We start from the raw sequence: 21,030 nt of genomic DNA, 5'->3' as shown, positions 1-21,030 counted from the left end.
CAGACAAACCCGGCCCGTGCTGCGGCTGGGGGAAGGAGTGCTGAGAAACAGGGGCAGGAATTCCTCATAGCGGGGCCTTTTTGGCCCTGCCCGCTCCTCCACCCCTGAGACCCGGGGCTTCAGGTTTCGGGGGTAGTGTTGCCAGAGAGCCCGTCTCCTACTCGGCACTTCTCAGCTCACCCTTTCACCGGGTGCCTCCCCGAGCTGCAAAGAGGAGGGGGCGGGGGTAGGGGGAGCCAATCCCGGCAGCGCCAAAGGGGGGAGGTGGCAGTGACAGCCGCGGGGAGGGGGCGGGAGGAGAGGCGGCTCGGCTCCCGGCTCTGCGCTCTTCTCCGCTCAGCCTCCGGCTCTGCGCTCATCTACTACCCTTAGCTCCCGCTCCTGCCCCAGGACCCCCAGGTGGGCCCCAGACTCCTGCAGATCCCCAGGCTCTCAACCCCAGTCTGGACTCTTCTGGCCTCCAGCCCCGGCAGCGTTCTACGCCGCCAGGGGGCGCCGTGTGAGCTCTCAATCCCGGCCACCCGGCGCCCCCTCCCACCGCCCAGGTGGGGACGGGAGGGGGGCGCCGGGGGCCATGCGGGGCCAGGGTCGTAAGGAGAGTTTGTCCGATTCCCGAGACCTGGACGGATCCTATGACCAGCTCACCGGTGAGTCAGTGGCTCGGGGGTCGAGGGAGGGAGGGAGTGCAGATTCCATCACCCCAGACCCTTAAGCCTCTCTGACCCCAGCCAGGCCCATACTCACAATCTGTCCCATTCCCAGGCACCCTCCCAGTTGTTCTGGGAGGTTCAAAGCCTTGGGTCCTGCATTGGGGGGGGGAGGTGGAGGTAGAGCAGGTGGGCAGGTGGGGAGAGGCAGCAGGTGTGGGTGTGTGTGACACAAGGCTAGGAGGATGTCTAGAGTGGGAGGTATTATGTGCGTGAGCGCCTGTCATTCTTTGTGTGTGTCTGTGTGTATGTGTGTGTGTGCCTCCCACAGCTGGTTGCCATGTGCCCTGGGCTTGAGTGTGATCCCATGTGGCTGTGCGATTGTATGATCTTGTCAGATGTTTACATGAGGTTGTGTAGGTCCCTGATTGTCCTGATGAAGTTGTTTTGACCATGTATCTCTGTTCTGTGTGCAACTCCGTGCTTTGAGTGTGTGATTCTGTATGAAGTGGCATGTGACTACCTGAATATGTCACAGCTTCACTTTACGGTGGTATGTCTCTTTGTAAGACTTTATAACTAAGAACCTCCTGGGACAAGAATGTGTTAAAATGGGTTGTGTTGTATTTTGCGATTGTGAGACTATGTGGGTTACGTCGGTGTTTGATACTGATTGTGCACTTTCGTGTGGTGATGTCTGCAGCGGGGTCAGTGAGTGTCTCTGAAATGACTTACTGTTGCTGCCTCTTGGCTTCCTGGTGCAGAAGACGATCTTTAGTGCATGCCACTGCTTCCCCCACACATTCCACAAATAGCCAGGATAGACCCAAGGAGGCACTCTGGTGTCCATCTGTCCAGCCTGGCTCCCAGGAACAGCACCTGGCTCCTGTGGGGAGGCTTTGCTCAATGCTGGGTCAGCTCTTTCCCAAAAGTATTTAGACATCATTCTTACAACCGAAGCCCCTTCAACCCCCAACAACCCTCCCAGAATTTTCACCCAAACCTAGAGGAAAACACACCCTCTTGCCTCCCCTCCAGACCCAGAGATGGAAGCTCTGCGCCTAGGAGGTGACATGTGGCCTGCCCTTATAAGAATCCCCCCAAACTACTTTGCTAACCCAGGCATTCTCCCTCTCCCACACTAGGGAGGTATGTGAGACCAGTACATCTGTGCCTGTGCGTATTCCTGGGATTGGTAGGCAGATCCATGTGTTTGTGTGGGTGACTGTGTCACCTTGTGTACATTTCCATGTACGTGTGTTTCTCTCTCTCATTGTGCAGCCTGCCCAAGAACTCCAGCGGAGAATGGGAGGAGGGAAACTCTCTCCCTGGGGAGGCAAGCAGAGGCCATGACCTTTGGCCTGAGGAGAGTGAGGTTAAGACTTGAGAATGGACGGAGGAAAGTTGTAACACCTTGAAAAACTGTTTCCCTGACTCGTCCACCCTGGGGAGGTTTTAGTCCCTATGCTGAGAATCCCAGAAAGGGGAACCCTTCCACTCAGCCAGGCCCAGATGTGCCTCACACCTGGGTGGATTCTAAAGGTCCAGCTGAGGAGTTCCCGTCGTGGCTCAGTAGTTATCGAATCCGACTAGGAACCATGCCTGAGGTTTCGGGTTTGATCCCTGGCTTTGCTCAGTGGGTTGAGGATCCGGCATTGCTGTGAGCTGTGGTGTAGGTCACAGACGTGGCTCAGATCCCAAGTTGCTGTGGCTCTGGTGCAGGCTGGGGGCTGCAGCTCCGATTCAACCCCTAGCCTGGGAACCTCCATATGCCGTGGGAGCGGCCCTAGAAAAGACAAGAAAAGACAAAAAAAGACTAAATAAATAAATAAATAAAGATCCAGCTGACTAACTCTGCCTAGAACTTTGTTCTCGCCAACATAGGATCCTCCAGAGTACGAAAGGCCCCAGGGCCCTCTTTAGTACTGCGTTAATCAGTGTTTGATTCTCCTCTTTAGAGAAGAATCATCCCCTCCCCACTTGGCTCTTTGAATCAGGTGAAGGTGGGGAACAATATGTATTGGAAGGTACAGAAATGGAAGTGTGAATACCAGCTCTATAAGACTTTTGCTCTTTGGGTTTTGCCTTTCTCATCTGGAAAAACCAGAAATACTACTTCCTACCTACCTGCCTCCCAAGGTAAAGTTCAAATGTTGACAAGCACTAGGGATCATGTTCCACGGGAGCATCCTTACGGTAGATAGCTCCACGCAGGACTTGGAAAGTAGAAACAAGATTACCAGGAGAGCTCTCTTTTCAGGAGCTCTCTTTTCGGAAGGAGGGCTTCCTCCGAGGCACATGGAGATTCCCAGGCTAGGAGTCGAATAGGAGCTGTAGCTGCCAGCCTACACCACAGCTCACAGCAACACTGTATCCCGCTGAGTGAGGCCAGGGATTGAACCACCAACCTTATGGATCCCAGTCGGGTTCGTTAACCGCTGAGCCACGAAGGGAACGCTGAAGGCTGGCTTATCATAAGATAAGAGATAAATGGGGCTGGGAAGATAAATGGGGCTGGGAAGCTGACGATAAGGCACTGGGTGCTCAGAGACTCCACTATGGCTGAGCTGAAGCCTGAGGGGAGTGAGAGTCGTTGTCCACGGTGCTGAAGCTCGTGAAAGGAAGTGCAGCAGGGCTCTCCAAGTTTCCGAAGTTGAAACTGCCTGTGGGATTCCTGAGATTGGACGTGGGGGGTATGCTTTGGTTCCAGTCATCCTGGCCTATCTGGCTGACAGGGAGGAGCACTAAAATCATACCTCCTGGGTTGCCCTAGCTGCTTACCTTCCCACTGCCACCTCAGGCTCAATACAAATCTAGGAGAAAAAAATTTGAGCTCCAACTCGCCCCACATCTACCCCCTCCAGAGTCTTCCCTAAACGACATGACCTCTTGGCAGTGAGGCGGGCTGGGAAAAGGCAGCGACCAGCGGTGGCACTGTCCAAGGCGGAAGCAAGAAAAGGACCAGAGAAAATGGGGAGAGAGTTGGAACCTGGCTGGCCAAGGCCTGAGCTCAGATCCCAGCCGAGATCTCGAGTCACCTCCCTGTAGCCCGTAAATATCGTTCCTGGACTGGCGCGCCCCCGTGTGGTCTTAGAGGAGCCATGCTTGAGGAGCTCATTCTAAAGGGATGTTGCCAAATTAAGCGGCAAGTCTTCGTGGAGTTCAGAGGTGACTCTCGCCTTAAAAATGTAGGGTTTTCAGCCAAAAATACGGGATCCCAGTCGGAGGAGTGGGGTCCCCTTAGGCTCTCTCAGTAGTGTGAAGACGTTAGTGGGTCCTGGAATGATTTACTTTGGGTATTACCAGATAGGAATGAGCCCAGGAAAGGAGTCAGAGCCGGGACTGTAGGTAAGGGGGCTTCTACAAGCATTTGGCTGACAGCGTTTATAGGAGAGTGTAACCCGCCAGACCAGGACACAGGGACATAAAACAAACAGTTACGAGAAAAGGGGATTCAGCAGAGCCGGAAGACAGAGATCAGTAGGGGCACATCCTTGCCATCCCTTTGCCACCCCAATATACTGGTCAGTTCCTCCTCTTCCCTCCTACTCTCGCTCCCATTGGTCCAGGAAGTATGCAAGTGTGGGGAGTTGCCATGACAACTAGGTCCTCTTACCCCTTCACATCTCCGTGTCGAAATGGGAGGAGGAGGGGTGTGACAGGCAGAGAAGGAGGTGAAGCAGGGCAATAAAAGATAATGTTCATTCCCTCTCCTGCTCCTATTTCAAAACCGTGGGAGCCCCCCATTCCCCACCAGAAATTCAGAAGAAACGTTCCCAAAAAGGCTGTGAGGAGAGTCTGTGCTGCCCCTCCCCCGCCCTGCCCCAGGCTGGGAACTTTGCGAGCCGGTGCTTCAGCTGATGAACCCAGGGAGAGTTCCCCTTGTACGGCCAGGAGAAGGCAGAGGAGAACCGAATGGAGCTCTGTGGTCTGGAACCCTGGTCCTGTGGGTCCGGCCCTCCCGCACCGCCCACGCGGGGCCCACTCACTTGGGGGCGGAGACCAGACCGCCACGCGCCTTGGGGGCGGAGCTTGGCCACTGTGCTCACTGCTGGACCATGAACCGATGCCCCGCAGGTGCCGGAGCCCGTTGGGGCAGGCAGCGCGATCCCTCTACCAGCTGGTGACTGGGTCACTGTCGCCAGGTATGAGGAAGGGAGGAAGGGGCTGGACCCCTCTCAAACAGTAAGAGAGGTGGGATAGGAGCCTTACAGAGGTGGAGAGAGAAGGGACCCTCTTAGAGATGAAAGTAGGATCCCTCAAATAAGGGGGGGGGGATTAAAGGGCAAGACTCCGACAGAAGTGGAGCTTAGGATAGGATCCCTTACAGAGAAGGTGGAGTGCAGAGGGATCCTCAAAGAGGAAAGGAGAGAGGGCATGGTGGTCCCTCACAATGATGGAGGAGGGAGCAGGGCTTATTGAGGGCAGAGGTGGGGGCCTCTGCAGGTGGATGTAGGGGGCAAGGCCCTTCACAAGGATAAGCGGAGGAAGCTTGCAGTGGAGCAGGGCAAAGGCAAAGCCCTTTACTAAATTGCTTAGTTTTATGGGATCTTAAGATGACTGGGGTCAGTGTCTGGGAGGGAAAAATCCTGAGGTGGGACTGGACCAACATGAACTTAGCTAGTGAGTTTATGCATGATGGGATGGATAGACTTGTATGACATCAGGTTTGTCTGTCACCGATTTGTCTGTCTCTGGGAGTCTGTATTAAGGGGGTTGTGCATCCCCAGGACTGTGCATCCCTGGGGTTACATATCCCTGGAATTCTATGGCACTAAGACTGCACGTACCTCGAGTTCTGTGCTTTAGAGTGGGGTTGGGGGTTCCTGAGCCACAGTTAGTTGTGTGGACTTCACAAGGTTATACCTTGGTGTGGGATTTGGGGAATTTATGATATGTGGATTGGGGGTGTCATATCATGGCACTGCTCAGATTATGCACCCCTCCACTTGATTTCCTTAGAGCTACCTGAGCAGGGCCCATAGAACCCAGCATCCCTCCCTACCTGGCCTGGTGAGACTGAAACAACCTAGCCCTGTGGCATTCTGGGATCTGTAGTTTTCTGGCTCTCTTCACAGTATCCCCTTGAGCCTCTGGAGTAGAAGCAGACCTCTCCTTACCATGTGCTCTCCAGAAAGAGGGGAGATGGGTCTGAGGCCAGAGCCATGTGTTTGGATGTCTTTTGGAGAGCATGTGTCCTCCAAGCCCCCTGCTTGGACCTGTCTCAAGTGACAGATGACTGGAACCAGGCAGAGCCAGCTCTCAATCATAGCAGGCATGACTTCCAGGCCCTAAAATAGCCCCAAGGCCTAGGGAGGTCATTAATCACCTGACGCAACTGGGGGCTGCTCTGTCTTCTGGCCTGGCTGGGGATGGAGTGGGGATGGAGGGCTGGGAGAAGGCCTTTACTAGCTGGGTTCCTCACTGGCAGAGCAAGAGCAGACAGGAAAGTGGGGCAGTTACATAGTGTGGATCCCCTTCATAAGGCAGAATTACTCTAGATTTGAACTTCGGGAGGTTAATGACCAAATGATAGGAGTATCTCTGGTGAGATTTGCGGGACCTAAGGGTCCCCCCTAATGCTTAAAGATAGCTTTCGCTTCAGCCCTCTCTGCCTGAAGTGCTTCCATTCAGATTTCCCTCCTGGGTCAGGAGTTCCCGTTGTGATTCAATGGGTTAAGAAAACCCAATTAGTATCCATGAGGATGTGGGTTTAATCCCTGGCCTTGCTCAGTGGGTTAAGTGTGGTGCCGCCACAAGCAGATGAGACTTGGATCCAGGGTTGCTGTGGCTGTGGTGTAGGCCGTCAGCTGCAGCTGCAATTGGACCCCTAGCCTGGGAACTTCCCTATGCCGCAGGTGTGGCCTTGAAAAGAAAAAAGAAAAAAAAATTTTTTTTGACTCCTTCAGATAGAGAGCTAAGTAGCACAGGGAAGCTTGGGGAGGATAGACCTGGGCAAGTTTCTCACAGGGCGCTGAGACTTGAGGAGGGGGAAGGGAGAGCCTCAAAAACAACTTGCTCTGTCACTTCTATCAGATCCTCCCGCCAGAGGCATGGTTCATTTAGGACTTTGAGTCCTGTGAGGCTGGGTCAAGGTCTCTGAAGGTTGAGGGTGGGGATGAGAGAGAAAGAGGAGGGGCCACAGACAGGGCACCTAGCTTCACTGTTGTCAGTCTGTCCCTCTGAATCAGTAGCAGAGAGAAGGGAGAGGTGGCTTTGCTGCCTCTTTCAATCCAAATAGCCAGGCTTGGCATTCAAGGCTCCAGGGAATCTGCTCCTCTCTGGTCTTAACACTCATAGCTCCCCTAATACAAATTAAGCTGTGATCACTCAGGATTCCTTGGTAATACTACACATGGTGGAGAGACAGCCTGAGAGACCTGGCAGATCACTGGTTCTGATTCAAGTCTTGATATATCCTTCATCATCTCTTTATCTTGAGACAATCACTTCTCTGAGCTTCAATTCCTTCATCTGCTAAATGGATATACTACTACTCATCTGACCATCTTAGCTGTAAACACAGGAGAACTAGACTCTACCTCTCAAATCTAAAGGATTACATGAGATAACATGTGTAAAGTATCAAGGACACAAAATGTGCGCAATAAATGTCAGTCCCGGGAGTTCCCGTCGTGGTGCAGTGATTAACAAATCCAACTAGGAACCATGAGGTTGCGGGTTCAATCCCTGGCCTTGCTCAGTGGCTTAAGGATCCGGCATTGCCGTGAGCTGTGGTGTAAGTTGCAGATGCGGTCGGATCCGACGTTGCTGTGGCTGTGGTGTAGGCCGGTGGCTACAGCTCTGATTAGACCCCTAGCCTGGGAACCTCCATATGCCATGGGAAGCGGCCCTAGAAAAGGCAAAAAGACAAATAAATAAATAAATAAATGTCCATCCCTTTGTTAAGGTGGACTGTTGACATTTTAGCCATCCTTTAAGAACCAGCTCAAGGAGTTCCCGTCGTGGCGCAGTGGTTAACGAATCCGACTAGGAACCATGAGGTTGCGGGTTCGGTCCCTGCCCTTGCTCAGTGGGCTAACGATCCGGCGTTGCCATGAGCTGTGGTGTAGGTCGCAGACGCGGCTCGGATCCCGCGTTGCTGTGGCTCTGGCGTAGGCCGGTGGCTACAGCTCCGATTCAACCCCTAGCCTGGGAACCTCCATATGCCGCTTGATTGGCCCAAGAAATAGCAACAACAACAACAACAACAAAAAAAAAAGAACCAGCTCAAACAAAACAAAACAAAAACAAACAAACAAAAACCCCTCTCCGGGGATCCCAGTTAGAAAGCTTTGACTTGAACAGTTACACCCACATAGGAGGCAACAACAATTTTTTTTGAGTGAATAGATGCCGTATAGTTCTGTCAGTGGGTTGTTTCTCCCTGCCCAGGAGGGCCAGGACCCTGTTTGGTTCACCTTTGTTCCACCAGCTCAGAGCCTGGCATTCAGTTGGTATAGGTCCAGATTTTTAACACCTTTACCCTCTAGGAGCTTAGAATTTAATTGAGGAAATAGGACTGATCCAGAAAGACCTGGGTTCAAATTTGCAGTGTCTCCTCTTAGCTAAGGGATCTTGAGCAAGTTCTTTACCTCTCTGGGTCTCATTTACCTCATCAGTGAAATGGGCACAATATTATTCACTCTGCCTACCTCATGGGATTGGTCATGAGAAGCCATAGGAATAACAGCATTTATGGAAATGTTTTCTAAATTGTTAAAAGCTATAGAAATGTAGGGAGGGGAGTATCACGTTATTCATAATGGCAGCAAAGAATTATAAGCAGATACTCTGTGCTAGGAGTTATTCTAATAGTTGTCCATGTATTATTTCATTTAGGAAGGCCCAGCACCCATACGAGGTAGGAGACAGAGGCACACAGAAATTAAGAATTTGTCCAGGAGTTCCTGTCATGGTGCAGTGGTTAACGAATCCAACTAGGAACCACGAGGTTGCGGGTTTGATCCCTGCCCTTGCTCAGTTGGTTAATGATTCGGTGTTGCCATGAGCTGCGGTGTAGGTCACAGACGCGGCTCGGATCCCGCATTGCTGTGGCTCTGGCGTAGGCTGGAAGCTACAGCTCCGATTAGACCCCTAGCCTGGGAACCTCCATATACCACGGGAGCGGCCCAAGAAATGGCAAAAAGACCAAAAAAAAAAAAAAAAAAAAAAAAGAATTTGTCCAGTTAATTGCAAGGGGCAGAGCTGTGATTTGAACCCAGGGAGTCTGGCACCCTCACCCGCACTATTACCTACCATGCTACACTGCCTCCTTTTACTGTTCCCACTAAGAACATTACAGACTTAAGTGCTAAGTTTTGAGGGCCCAACAATGAGTTCAGTAGAATTTCTGGTAGCTAGGAGCCCACTGAGGGCTAGAGGCTCTGAAGGGAAGAGAATTTAATCTGTCTCTAAAGGACAGGTAAGCACAGTAGGAAGAAGGAGAGCAGAAGGGAGGCATTCCAGGCAGAGGGGATAACAGGAGTGAAGACACAGAGCACGGAGTTTGGGGTTTTTGGGGTACAGTGAGGAGGCCAAACTGGCTCCAAAAAAAGGCGATCTAGGAGATCCCTTTTCGGCTCAGTGGTAACAAACCCGACTAGTATCCATGAGGACACAGGTTCAATCCCTGGCTTCCCTCAATGGCATTGCGGTGGGCTGTGGTGCAGGTCGCAGTCGCACCTTGGATCCTGTGTTGCTGAAGCTGTGGTGTAGGCTGGAAGCTTCTGCTCAGAGTTGACCCACAGCCCTGAGAATTTCCATATGCCTTGGGTGCGGCCCTAAAGGAGGAAAAAAAAAAAAAAAAAAAAAAGCGATCTGCTGATAAGGAAGTACGGGGAAGGGTGTTAAATGCCAGATGTGGATTTTGAAAGGTGAGAGGAAGATATGTGCTTGTTTGATCTGTAAACCTGTAACCTCCAAAGGTGTGAGAACCAAAACGGTTTGGGAGTTAACGTCTTCCTGGGGGAGGGAACAGAGAGGGGCAAGCAGAGGATCAAGCCTACCAGAGGCGTCTCCTTCTTACCCAGTCCTTTCCACACCTTCCCCAGGAAAGTGGAAGGGTTGGTGGGAGAGGGAAGGGGTAAGATACGGTGTGAGATGGACGCCTGACCCCCAGTGGTGGCCATGTCAAACTGCAAATGAGTGAACCTCAAAGCAGTAGGGACTAGCCCCCATCCCCACCCCACCCCACAACGGGGGCAGAAACACAGTCATCCCAGAACTGGACAAGGGGGAAGGGGTCCCTCTGGGGTTAATCCCCCTAAACTGGGCCTTCTAGGTGGGCAAGCTAAGAAGGGGGGCAGTGATGTGGTGATTTAAAGCGCAGGCTCAGAGTCGGACTGGGCTGAAATTGAAGCTCTGACCCTTGGAGCTTTGCTTAACCTCCTTTGGTCTAGTTTCCCTTCCCTTAATGTGGGTATAACAGTACCTCCTGCATAGGTTTATTGTAAAACTTCAGGATGATAATATCCATAAGCACATGGCACATTGCCTGGCACATGGTGAGTGCCCAGGCCTTAGCCAGCAGTGGGAAGTCACCCAGAGGCTCTGAGGGCCCCTTCCACCCCCTACACACACCACCCCACCTGGAGGAAGATGAGAAGAGGGGGGAGGGGCTCCAGGAATACACCACGGCTGAGAGGCTCCCTTGGAAGGTTCAGATTTCCTTCCTACCCTGGGCTTTGCCCTGAGCTCAGTAAAGATTGCCAAGGAGCAGGCAGGGCTTTGGCACCTGCTGGGTGCGGCCCCAGCCAGGAGGAAGGGAAGAGCACATCCCTCCCCCTCTCCCAAGAGCTTGAGTCTCTGGGTCCCAAAGGCAGCTGCAGTCCGTCCCCTCCCCAAAGGATCATGGTGAGGCGAAGTGGCCTTTTTCCTGCCCATGCTATTGGACCTAATCCTCTCTCCCTTGGGCCTCAGTTTCCCTGCCTGTCGCCTGTGGGAAGAGAGAGCTCACAGCCCCGCAGTCTCCATGGCAACCACGATCAATGTCAGTGGTGTCCTCCTAACTGGAGAGGTCACTGCCTTCTCCCCTCTTATATTCTCATACAGTCTCATGCAGATACAATTACACAAACATCGTAGAGCCATACTCCTGCTTATAGGACACATCCATACTGTCAAACCTCAGACCCACAACCCTGCTAAAATACAGACACCTCACACCGCATACACACTCAGAAATACTCCAATACACTCTCACACGCCCACATACCACAGACACCCATGTATACCAGACACACTTAAGAGACAGGTGCACAATCATGCGTAAACACCCACCCAAGGAGAGGTACACCTATTCTCCACACAAATGCAGGAATATACACACCAGAAAACACCCAGACACCCAGAGCATATTACTTATGCTTGTGCAGCTTCTAATTTCTCTCTGTCTCTCTCTCACACACGAACTGCCCTTCCCCTCTCCCTCTACCCCCTCCCTTAGGCACAGAGTAGCCACAGGGTGTCTGGGGGAAGCTACCCTCAGGGACAAGGCAGCTCACTGCCCCCCTCCTCTGGCCTGTCCTGGCCCATATCCTTTACACTAAAGGCTCCTGAGGTGATACCAATCCATAGGCTGAAGTGGCCCCGGGAAGAGGAAGAGGCTGTGGCCAGGAGGCGTGTGGGGAGGCGGGGTGGAGGGGGAGAGGGAGGAGATCCGGGGAGGGAGAGGGGGAGGGAGGCTGCGGGCGGTCCAACTCGAGCTGGGGAGCCTGGGGGAGGTGGTGTGAGGAGGGCGGGCCCACCTCTGCCTGTGGGGCCATGCCCCCGGCTCACCATGAACCTGGAGGGGCTGGAGATGGTTGCTGTGCTCGTGGTCCTTGCTCTGTTTGTCAAAGTCCTGGAGCAGTTTGGCCTCTTTGAGCCTGTCTCCTTGGAAGGTAACCCAGGTGTCTGGGCCTGTCTGGTCTGCTGGCTAGAGGGACAGTGGCCTGCAGGGTTGGGGCGGGGGGCTGCAGGGGTGAGCAGGTTAGTGATGGGATGGGCATCTGGGGGAGAGGAGGAGGGAGTTTGGGGAGCAGCCAGGGCATCTGGGACAGGTAAAGAGAGGGAGACTCGAGGAGTGGATCTGGGAGAGACAAGGAGGGAATCTGGGGCACTGGGTGTCTAAGGGAGGTGGAGAGGGGACCAGGAGGCAGGGAGGTGATGAGGGTACAGAGTGGAGGGACTGGGGGCTGGAGGGTGAGGGGAATCTGGGGGTATTGAGGAGGAGCCTGGAGACAGGCAGGAGTATCTGGAATAGAGGAAGAAGTTTCCAAGGATCCTGAGATGACACCAGACTTCTAGGGAGTCCCTTTTGGGGCCAGGGACCCACAATGGCTCTGAAGATATGTGTGACTCTTGACACCTCCATCCTTGTAGTTGTGGGTTACAGAATGTGTGGGTTACTCAGTGTGTGAGAGATATGGGGGTATGGCTTTGTATTCATGTGTGGGAGAAAGGACAAAATGTGTGACTCTTTGAACCTGCATATGTGACAGGTGCACCAGATTTAATGTGTCTGAGTGACAGGATGTGTAGCTTTGTGAGACGGTAGAGGTGACTGTGCCTGAGGGGCATGGAGTGTGTGGCTGAGCCTCTTTGGGTATCTGATGGTGTGTGTGGCTGTTCCCAGAGTTCCCTGAGGATGTACCAGCTCCATACCCGAGGCTAAGGATGGGATGGGTTCTGGAAGGACAGGAGTGGGGACAAGGCGAATGAGACATTTATAGACCAACTCTGGCAGGAGTGTTGAGAGGTGGATCAGATCAGGGACCCTGCTTCCCAGGCTGCCTTGCTTCCCGCAGCTAGGGCAGAATAAGCTCCAGGGCCTAGACACTGGGAGTAGGAAATTAATTCTCCACCCCACCCCAAAGTCAGGTGGAAGTAGAGAGGGGAACATGTTGTGCTTCCCCCAGGGAAGTTTGGCCTCTCCCTCTTCTTCATACTAAGAACTATGCAGCTCCATAGCACGGCTGTCCCCCAGTTCCACCGGGGACAGGAAAACAAACAAGAACTATGGTAATAGGGCTGCAGGGTAGACACCGGGAGAACTGAAAAGATGTGAAAGGAGCTGGGAACAGAGGAAGGTCCATGAATTGTCTGCTCTAGGGTTCAGTAAGAGCAGAAAACACCTAGCCTCCCCTCCATCTTCTGATGCATTTATTGGGGTGGGGTGGGGAGCAGGGATTGGTCCTGGATGGATTGGGATTCATCCAGCTCCGAAAAGATGAAGTCAGTTGGGCTCGCACTTGCCATCCCCTTTAGACTATTTAATGGGAAGGAGGGGTCATCCAGGAACCCCGGACATCCTATCTGAAAGAGAAAGCCACCCCGCTTTCTCTTTACAGCTTCAGAGGAGCCTAGAGGAGACGGAATCCTGAGAGCATGCGGGGACCAGAAATGGGGGATGTGTGAAGAAGGGGAGGTTGGGAGAGGCGGGGGAGCCAGCCCCCAGTCCAGCGGCTGCTATACCCCCGGAAGCCCCAGGCGCAATCCGGCTTCGGGAAACCAGAGTCTCGGCTAATGGAGCCCTGGGCCAGGGGCCAGGCCACCATCGATCTCCCACCCAGCTCACTGCCTCCCTCCCCACCTCTCCATCGCTCCTGGGGAGAGAGGACAAGTGGGAGGGAGAGGAGGCTTTGACTTCAGGCAGTTTCCTCCGGAGCAGAGCCTCTTCCTGAGGGTGGAGCCTCGCATGGGAGGCGATGCCTGTGAGGGAGCTGGGATGCCAGCCGACAACTAAACAAAACTGGACCCTTTTAAGAAGGGACCGAGGCCAACTTCAGTCAGTGTGCCAGGTCCATTGAGCTCTGACCCTGGAGATGGGTGCAGCCAGGAGACAGAAAGATACACAAGAGAGGGTCTCTCTGGGATACAATTAGCATATAAATAAGGGGAAGAGAGGGGAACTGTGATGCCCTGGTCCCACATTACAAAATCCTCATCTCTGGGAGTTCCCTACGTGGCTCAGTGGAAATGAATCCAACTAGTATCCATGAGGATGCGGGTTTGATTCCTGGTCTTGCTCAGTAGGTCAGGGGATCTGGCATTGCCATGAGCTGTAGTGTAGGTTGTGAATGTGGCTTGGATCCCGTGTTACTGTGGCTGTGGTGTAGGCCGGCAGCTACAGCTCCAATTTGACCCCTTGCCTGGGAACCTCCATATGCGGCAGGCGTGGCCCTAAAAAGCAAAATAAATTAAATAAATAAATAAAGACACACACACACACACACACACACACACACACACACACCACAGAATACTCATCTCCAAGGTCTGTCATCATTTTACCTTCAAAGAGTAAGCCATACTGGAAAGGACTAGGATGGGACACAATTGTAGGGTGGATGGGTTAGCTGAGGAACTCTGTTCCACTGGCAGGAACATTCTAGGTGTCTTGGAACGGGGGGTTATAGGAAAGAAAGGTGGGTGTACCCAGGGCAAATGCAGGTTCTGTGAGTGAGGTGCGGTTTTAGGTATCTGGGTACCACAGGCACTTAGGTCACGATATGATATAGGTATGTGTTGTGGCGACCTTGATATTTCATGATGACCACACTGTGACCTAATGTCCCAGGGTCATTTCGTGTACTTGTGTGGTTTGGTCATGCTGTATGTAAGATGGCCTGTACGGGTGCATTTACATATGTGTCATGTTTTTTCTAGGTCGGTCACATGTGTATATGTATGTGTGAAGGAGCACTGGGTCAAAGTGTACGTATCTGTGTTTGTGTGCGTGTGTTGGGAGGCCACTAGGTATGAGTGAAGTGCTGGGGATCAAGCTATCCCTGCATGGCATCTCTAACTCTGTGATTTATTGTTCTGTATGTCGCTATACACACTTGTCACTGTATGTGTGTGTGAGAGAGAGCTGTTCCTACCCAGGCAGTCCTTGGGTTGGACATCACCCTCAGAGGTCAGCTATAGCCCTGGAGCCAAGGGCACCGGGTCAGCAAAGACAGAACAGTGCTCCCCGTGCCACCTCACTATCCCTGCTTGTGTCCCCATTATAGGGTGGCCTGAGCCACCTTCGTTCCATGCCTGTGAAGCCCACTGGACTCCCCCAGCTGGCCCCAGCTACCCTGGCCATTGCCCACCCCCATCTTCCCCCAACAGCTGCCCCCAGCTGGGGTTGATTTGTGATGGTGGGGAGGGTACAGGGAACGGAGGGACAGTGGGGTTAATGTACCTTCCTGGGGTCTTCTCTCTCTCTAGGCCACCCTCCAGGGCCCACTAAAAAAGCGCTGAAGCAGCGGTTCCTCAAGCTGCTGCCTTGCTGCGGGCCCCAAGCCCTGCCCTCAGTCAGTGAAAGCAAGTGCCTCTCCTGTGCTTCGGGGGTGGGGCCCGTATGTGTGGAGGTGTGACCAGTGTGAGGGGATCCGGCCTGCGTGAGTGTGTTTGGGCGTGACCAGTATAGGGGGATGGGGCAGGGGCCCTGACTGGCCAGAGTGTGAGGGGGTGGAGCTACAGAGTGTGTAGGCGTGGTCTGTTTGGAGGCGGTGCCTGAACCAGCGGGTCTGTAAAATGGGCGGGATCTGGGTGTTTGGGAGCGCTCAGTGCGGCAGGCTGAGGCCACTCTGCCTGAGTGAGTGTGCCCATTGTGGCAGGGGCGGGACCAGGCAGCTGTGGGGGTCTGTGCGTGGATTAGCTGGGCGGGGTTAGGGTCTAGCCACCCTCCTCGCTCCTGAGCATGTTTTTCGGGCCTTGAGATATTAGGTCTTCAGTGCTTTGACTAGATGGATTCAAGTGTAAGGATGGAGCCCGCCTTCCTCCAGATGCCAGGATGCGTTTTCTAGGCCCAGCCTGGTCCCCAGTTGAATGACCTCGCTTTGTAGGTCTCAGTTTCCTCATCTGGGCCTTGCCCGCCTCACAGGATCGTACTGCATTTTGCAAGCTATAAAGGCCCGGTCTGCAGTCATTTGAGAGTGTCATTGTGTTTGATTCCGCTGGTTCCCACTTGGGGGTAGATTCGGAAAAGGACAGGTGTGATGTGCATGGGGTCCGACACTCACGTGTGTCTGTGCTCATCTGTTACGTGTGCCTTTGCGCGCGCGGGGCTGGGTGTGTGCACTGTAACACGCAGGTCTGTGAGAATTGCTGTGAGTGTGAGGGGCGAGGTGTGTGCAGTCGGCCGGGTCTTCCGCTTTCTCGGTGACAGTTCGCTCCCTTCAGCATTAGCCGCCCCAGCCTCCCTCCGCCCCCACAGACCCCGCCCGCTGGACCCAGGTGACTTACTCTCCTGGTGGGGGCGGGGCGGGGGACTTCGGGAGCCTGGGGTGGGGACCGCTTGCCTGGGGACTGGATGTTGGGCACTGGGGGCGGGGCTGAGATGGGGACAGGGGTGGGGGCCTCCTCTAAGTCTTAGGAGGGGTGTGGTAAGAGTGGGATATGGATGGGGCTTGGCTGGAGCTGGGAGGAGCATGGCTCAGGCATGGCTGGGATAAGCTGGGCTTGGCTGGAAGGAAGGATCTGGAGTCCACATGAGTGAAGATGGGTGGACCTAAGTTGGGAAGGGAAGGCCCTGAGCTGGGATGCTCAGAAGCCTCCTCTCCAACCCAATTTTCCTACTCTTGTCTTTCTGGAAGGAAGATAGGGCTGGGGGCCTTCCCCTCCAACCAGGGGTCAAGGGCCCAGGGGCCAGCGCCGATTCAGACTTGGGCTGGACCCGCTGACATACTTCGAAGCTGACCGGCGTCTTTTCTCTTTGCCTTGATGTCCTTGGCTCTGGGTCCAGGGAACTAGCAGGCTGGTCTCCTGCATGGGAGATGGGGTCGGGGGGAATGGTTCAGCGATTTTGAAGAGGGCTCACAGGGGACAGGCCTGAGGCCCGGCTGTGCCCCCCAACCACCCCCACCCCGCAGACAGCGTGGAGGATGAGTTTGAACTGTCCACTGTGTGTCACCGGCCCGAGGGTCTGGAGCAGCTGCAGGAGCAAACCAAGTTCACACGCAAGGAATTGCAAGTCCTATACCGGGGCTTCAAAAACGTGAGTGCAAAGCTGAGCCAAACTGGGGCGGGATGAGGCCTATCCAGGACTTTTCTGAAAGGTTGGCCTGAACTCTTTGGGGAGTGAAAAGAGGAGGAGGAGAAGGGATAGCTCCCCTTCCCCCACAGACCTAGTGGGGGTCTGGCCAGAGGGATAGGGGTTCTGGCCGGTGTGAGAAGGGGCGGAGCCTGTGTACTAGCCTGTCAGTTCTGTGTTTTTATTTTGTGTGCTGGGAAGAAGTCTTACCTCCAGGAGAGGAACTACATGGTGAGTCCCCTGGAGACGAGAAGAGCCCCTCTCTCTGGGCGTCTCTGGACACAGAGAGTAGGGTGAGGGGCGGTGAGTGGAAAGGGGTTTTGTCTCTTCCTTCAGCTGGTTTCCTTCCCCACCCCACATCCAGGAGTGTCCCAGTGGAATTGTCAATGAGGAGAACTTCAAGCAGATTTACTCCCAATTCTTTCCTCAAGGAGGTGAGGGGACGAGTCCCAAGAGGAGGCAGCTGTCCATCTCTAAGCTGAGTGGGGGAGAGGGTTCTGGAGGGGCTAGAAATGCTAAGCGAATGGGGTTTGAAGAGCCCCGGGGAGGTAGGGAGGTAGGAAGTCCTCTTCTGGAAGCCCAGCTTACTCTGCCACGTTTATCCTACAGACTCCAGCACATATGCCACTTTTCTCTTCAATGCCTTTGACACCAACCACGATGGCTCTGTCAGTTTTGAGGTGAGCTGGACAAGGTGGGCCAGGAAGGCCTGTTTCCTGAGGCTTCAGGGCCAGGCCAGACTCAGAGAGAGGGTTGGGTGCAGGGTACCGGAAGACTCATTTTCCCCCTGCCTTCTTCCTAGGACTTTGTGGCTGGTCTGTCGGTGATTCTTCGGGGAACCACAGATGATAGGCTGAACTGGGCCTTCAACTTGTATGACCTCAACAAGGACGGCTGCATCACCAAGGAGGTGCGAAGCCACTGAGGGCTGGAGGGGCCGTATGTGTGGGAGGAGTTGCCGAGGGCGCATGAGAGGAAAATGCCCCCCACAGAAGCATCCCCAGCAGGCCTAGGCCTTCTCCTTTGGAGGTCAGAGGCTCTGAGGAGGGATCCTCCTCTCTCCTGGCCTAACAGGAAATGCTCGACATCATGAAGTCCATCTATGACATGATGGGCAAGTACACGTATCCTGCACTCCGGGAGGAGGCCCCGAGGGAACACGTGGAGAGCTTCTTCCAGGTGCCTGGGACTGGGTGGGCTGGGTTTGGGAGGGAGGGGAAGGAGGTCCCAACAGGGAACTTACCCGAGTTCTGCTTGCCTCTCTCCCGTCATCTCTCCTGTTTCCCTACTGACGACCTTTTTGCAGAAGATGGACAGAAACAAGGATGGTGTGGTGACTATTGAGGAATTCATTGAGTCTTGTCAAAAGGTATAGGACCCTGCCCGCCACAGTTCCCTGCTCTGGACTCAGGGCCTGATTCAGTGACATAGGAGCAGGCTCCTTTGGGCAGAGTTCCATCTCCCGAACGCACCCCCCACATATGAATCCTATTTCTTTGTAACTTGGGGAGGCCTGTCCCTCCCTCACCTCACTGCCTCTTTCTGTCTCCAAACGTCCCCTTTTCCGACTCAGTGTCCTTTTCCTTGTCTCTGATCATTTCTTTTTCTTTCTCTCCCATCTGCCTCTCTTCCACCATGGCTACAGGACGAGAACATCATGAGGTCCATGCAGCTCTTTGATAATGTCATCTAGCTCCCCAGGAGCGGGGCTCAGTTGTCCTGGGGGGACCATGGTCTAGCCCTAGTCCAGGTGGATCTCACCCTTCTCTTCCCAGGTCTGTCCTCATCCTAGCCCTACCCTGGGGGCTGTTGGAATCCAAGAGCCTGGGGATTCAATGGTCCAGATTGCTGGAGCTGAGGGGGCCCGGGAGTGGGCAGAGTGTATCTGTGGGATGTCCCTCTCAGCAGCGCCCCCTTCCTGCCTGAAGCTCAGTGCTGAGGGTGCACCTGCTATGGGAATGGAGTGGTCCTCCCCCTCCTACCCCCACTGGAGAAACCACAACACTAGACAAAATGTCTCCTGCTATGGTGCTTCCCCATCCCTGATCTCATAAACATTTCCCCTAAGACTCCCTTATCAGAACGGCTCTTCTGTCTTTGGCACAGACTGGGCTTTCAACCAGGGCCTTTGAGAGCTCTGTAGGAGGCGGACAAGAATGCAGAGGGAGTACTCTTGGGCCTGAGCCAGGGGTGGCTGGGATAGAGAGTATAAAGGCCCTGGGATGGTCCTTGAGAGCATGCTACCCTGTAGCGCTGAGCTCTTCAGGTCTGCTACCAAGCCATTAGAACGTGGGTTTGGGGATGCTTCAGAAGGCCTTGGTTCCTTGGAAATACCCCCAGAAAATTTTCCTACACACCTCAGTATCCCAGGAGAGTCTGGGATCCTGGTGTTTGGCTCCCCCCTGGAATTCCTTCCTCTTCTTCCTTCCTGTTGGTATGCTGAGGTGGTGGCGGCAGCAGCAGGGGGAAGAGGGGTGGGAGCTGTCCTGGCTAATACCTGCCAAAGTTTTAGCCTACCCTGTCTGGTAGCTACAAGTTTTCAGTTGCCATGTCCTCTAGACTTGGAGGAATGGAATATGTCAGGGACCACCCAGTGGATGCCTAAGAAGAGAAAGGCAGGAAGGAGGTAGGCGAAGTATTTGAACCCAGTGTGGGGGCATTTATTAGAATCTTTGATCTACCCAGGCTCTATTCCTGCCCCCCACATAGCCTCCTCACTTCCCACCTAGTCTCCTCTTGCTCTGTCCAATCTACCCAGAGTTGCCCTCGAGCACACCTTGAAGGCAGGGACCATAGGACCCGGGTCCCACCTCACCGTCAGCACCCCTGCCATGCTGCCACCCCTTAATATATCTGCTTGTCCCATTTAGCTCACTCTCTCAGTCAGCTGTGATCTGAGGGGGGGGGCACCCCCAGAGAGCCCCCTTTCCCATCAGAACACTATTGACTGCTTTGCATTTTTGGTTCCTCTGTATATTTTGTAATTAAGAAATACACCAGATCCAATAAAACACAATGGCTATGCACAGGCTGCTGTCTCTGCCTTTTTGTCCCTCCTTCCCCAGACATAACTCATCACCCCTAATTCATACACCTGCAGCCCTTTGGATGCCAAAGAAAATGCTTCCTTGACCATAGTATGGCAACCATTGGCAGGAGACCAAGACAGAGGTTCTGGAAGGGATGGAAACCTCTTGGACCTCAATGAGGCCCCTGAATCTCCTTCCCACATCCTTAGAGGAGACAAGGAAGAGACAGGATATTGATATCCTGAAGACTATGCCAAGTCACCTGTCTTTGGCTAGATATTCTTACAAGTCAAACCAAGAATTTCTATTATATGGTTAATTTCAAAGTGCTTTCTTTGGCTTCTAATGAAAGTTCCTTTGTGCAAATATCCCAACCTTGCCTCCAGTACGGACATACATTTGTGTTCATACTCTAGCCAAGAATGATGGGGGAGCAGATGGAGTGGACCCAGGGCAGGTCACCATGGAACAGGTGACACAAAGGATAATAGAGAATTCATGTGCGGTGTGGGAACCTTTTTTTGTTCTGTTGCTGGAGTGGGGCCACCAATGGTAAGTTCCTCCCATCCTTTTTCTAGGGCACCATTATGTGGTGACTAAGCTTCACCCATAGAAGGGATATCAGGCCTTCTCTTCCAACACTGTACACATTGACAAGGTCAAGAACAGGGTATGGGGTCCCAGAAACAAAAACTTGCTTCTAGAGTCTATCATTGCATCTAGGTTTGCTGCTCACATCATCACACAACTACCTACTCCTTAAGTCCTTGGGTTTCTTTGAGTTACAACTCCTCTCAAGGATCTAATGAAAGTTATGGGCCCAGTGTACAGAAGGAAAAAGATACACTTTTCCATGTATTTTTTATGTCCCTGAAGCCCATCCATGGGCTCTAGGTTAAGAACCTATAATCTAGTTTACTGCTCAACCTTCCAGAAGAGGAAAACAGGCCCAAAGAGGGGAGAGGACTTTTCAAGGTCACTCAGTGAGTTTATGGGAGAATTGAGACTAGACTCTGTTCCCCAAGTCTCTGTTCAGGGTGGCCTTGGAGCACAGTAAAGGTGCCTGTGTGAAAGATGGATGCTGGCTACAGCTCTGATTCGACCCCTAGCCTGGAAACTTCCATATGCCTCGGGTGAAGCCCTAAAAAGACAAAAAAATAAAGAAAAGAAAAAAGGAAGATGGATGCTGGAGTTCCCATTGTGACTTAGCAGGTTAAGAACCCAACTAGTACTCATGAGGATGTGTGTTCAATCCCTAGCCTTACTCAGTGGGGTGAGGATCTGGTGTTGCCATGAGCTGCATTGTAGGTCACAGATGAGGCTCGGGTCTAGTGTTGCTGTGGCTGTG

General features: G+C 53.4%; 1 protein-coding gene across 6 annotated transcripts; it reads left to right on the top strand.

The window, feature by feature from the left end:
* On the top strand, positions 271–19,682 carry KCNIP2 (potassium voltage-gated channel interacting protein 2). 6 transcript variants are annotated; one of them, XM_003359349.4, is made up of 10 exons: positions 271–647; positions 14,847–14,942; positions 15,804–15,857; positions 16,493–16,617; positions 17,018–17,087; positions 17,263–17,333; positions 17,456–17,563; positions 17,728–17,832; positions 17,960–18,022; positions 18,299–19,677. In XM_003359349.4, the coding sequence occupies exons 1-10, from the start codon at positions 575–577 to the stop codon at positions 18,344–18,346; spliced, it is 813 nt and encodes a 270-aa protein (XP_003359397.1). In that variant the 5' UTR covers positions 271–574; the 3' UTR covers positions 18,347–19,677. The 6 variants fall into 6 exon arrangements, with proteins under 6 accessions (XP_003359397.1, XP_003359395.1, XP_003359396.1 ...); XM_003359348.4 differs by lacking the exon at positions 15,804–15,857 and having other exon boundaries at positions 331–647; positions 18,299–19,680; XM_003359347.4 differs by lacking the exons at positions 14,847–14,942; positions 15,804–15,857 and having other exon boundaries at positions 272–647; positions 18,299–19,674.

This window comes from Sus scrofa, chromosome 14 (assembly GCF_000003025.6).
Source record: "Sus scrofa isolate TJ Tabasco breed Duroc chromosome 14, Sscrofa11.1, whole genome shotgun sequence".
NCBI classification, from domain to species: domain Eukaryota; kingdom Metazoa; phylum Chordata; class Mammalia; order Artiodactyla; family Suidae; genus Sus; species Sus scrofa.
Note: the sequence above shows the minus strand (reverse complement) of the source record. Positions and strands in the feature narration are given on the sequence as shown.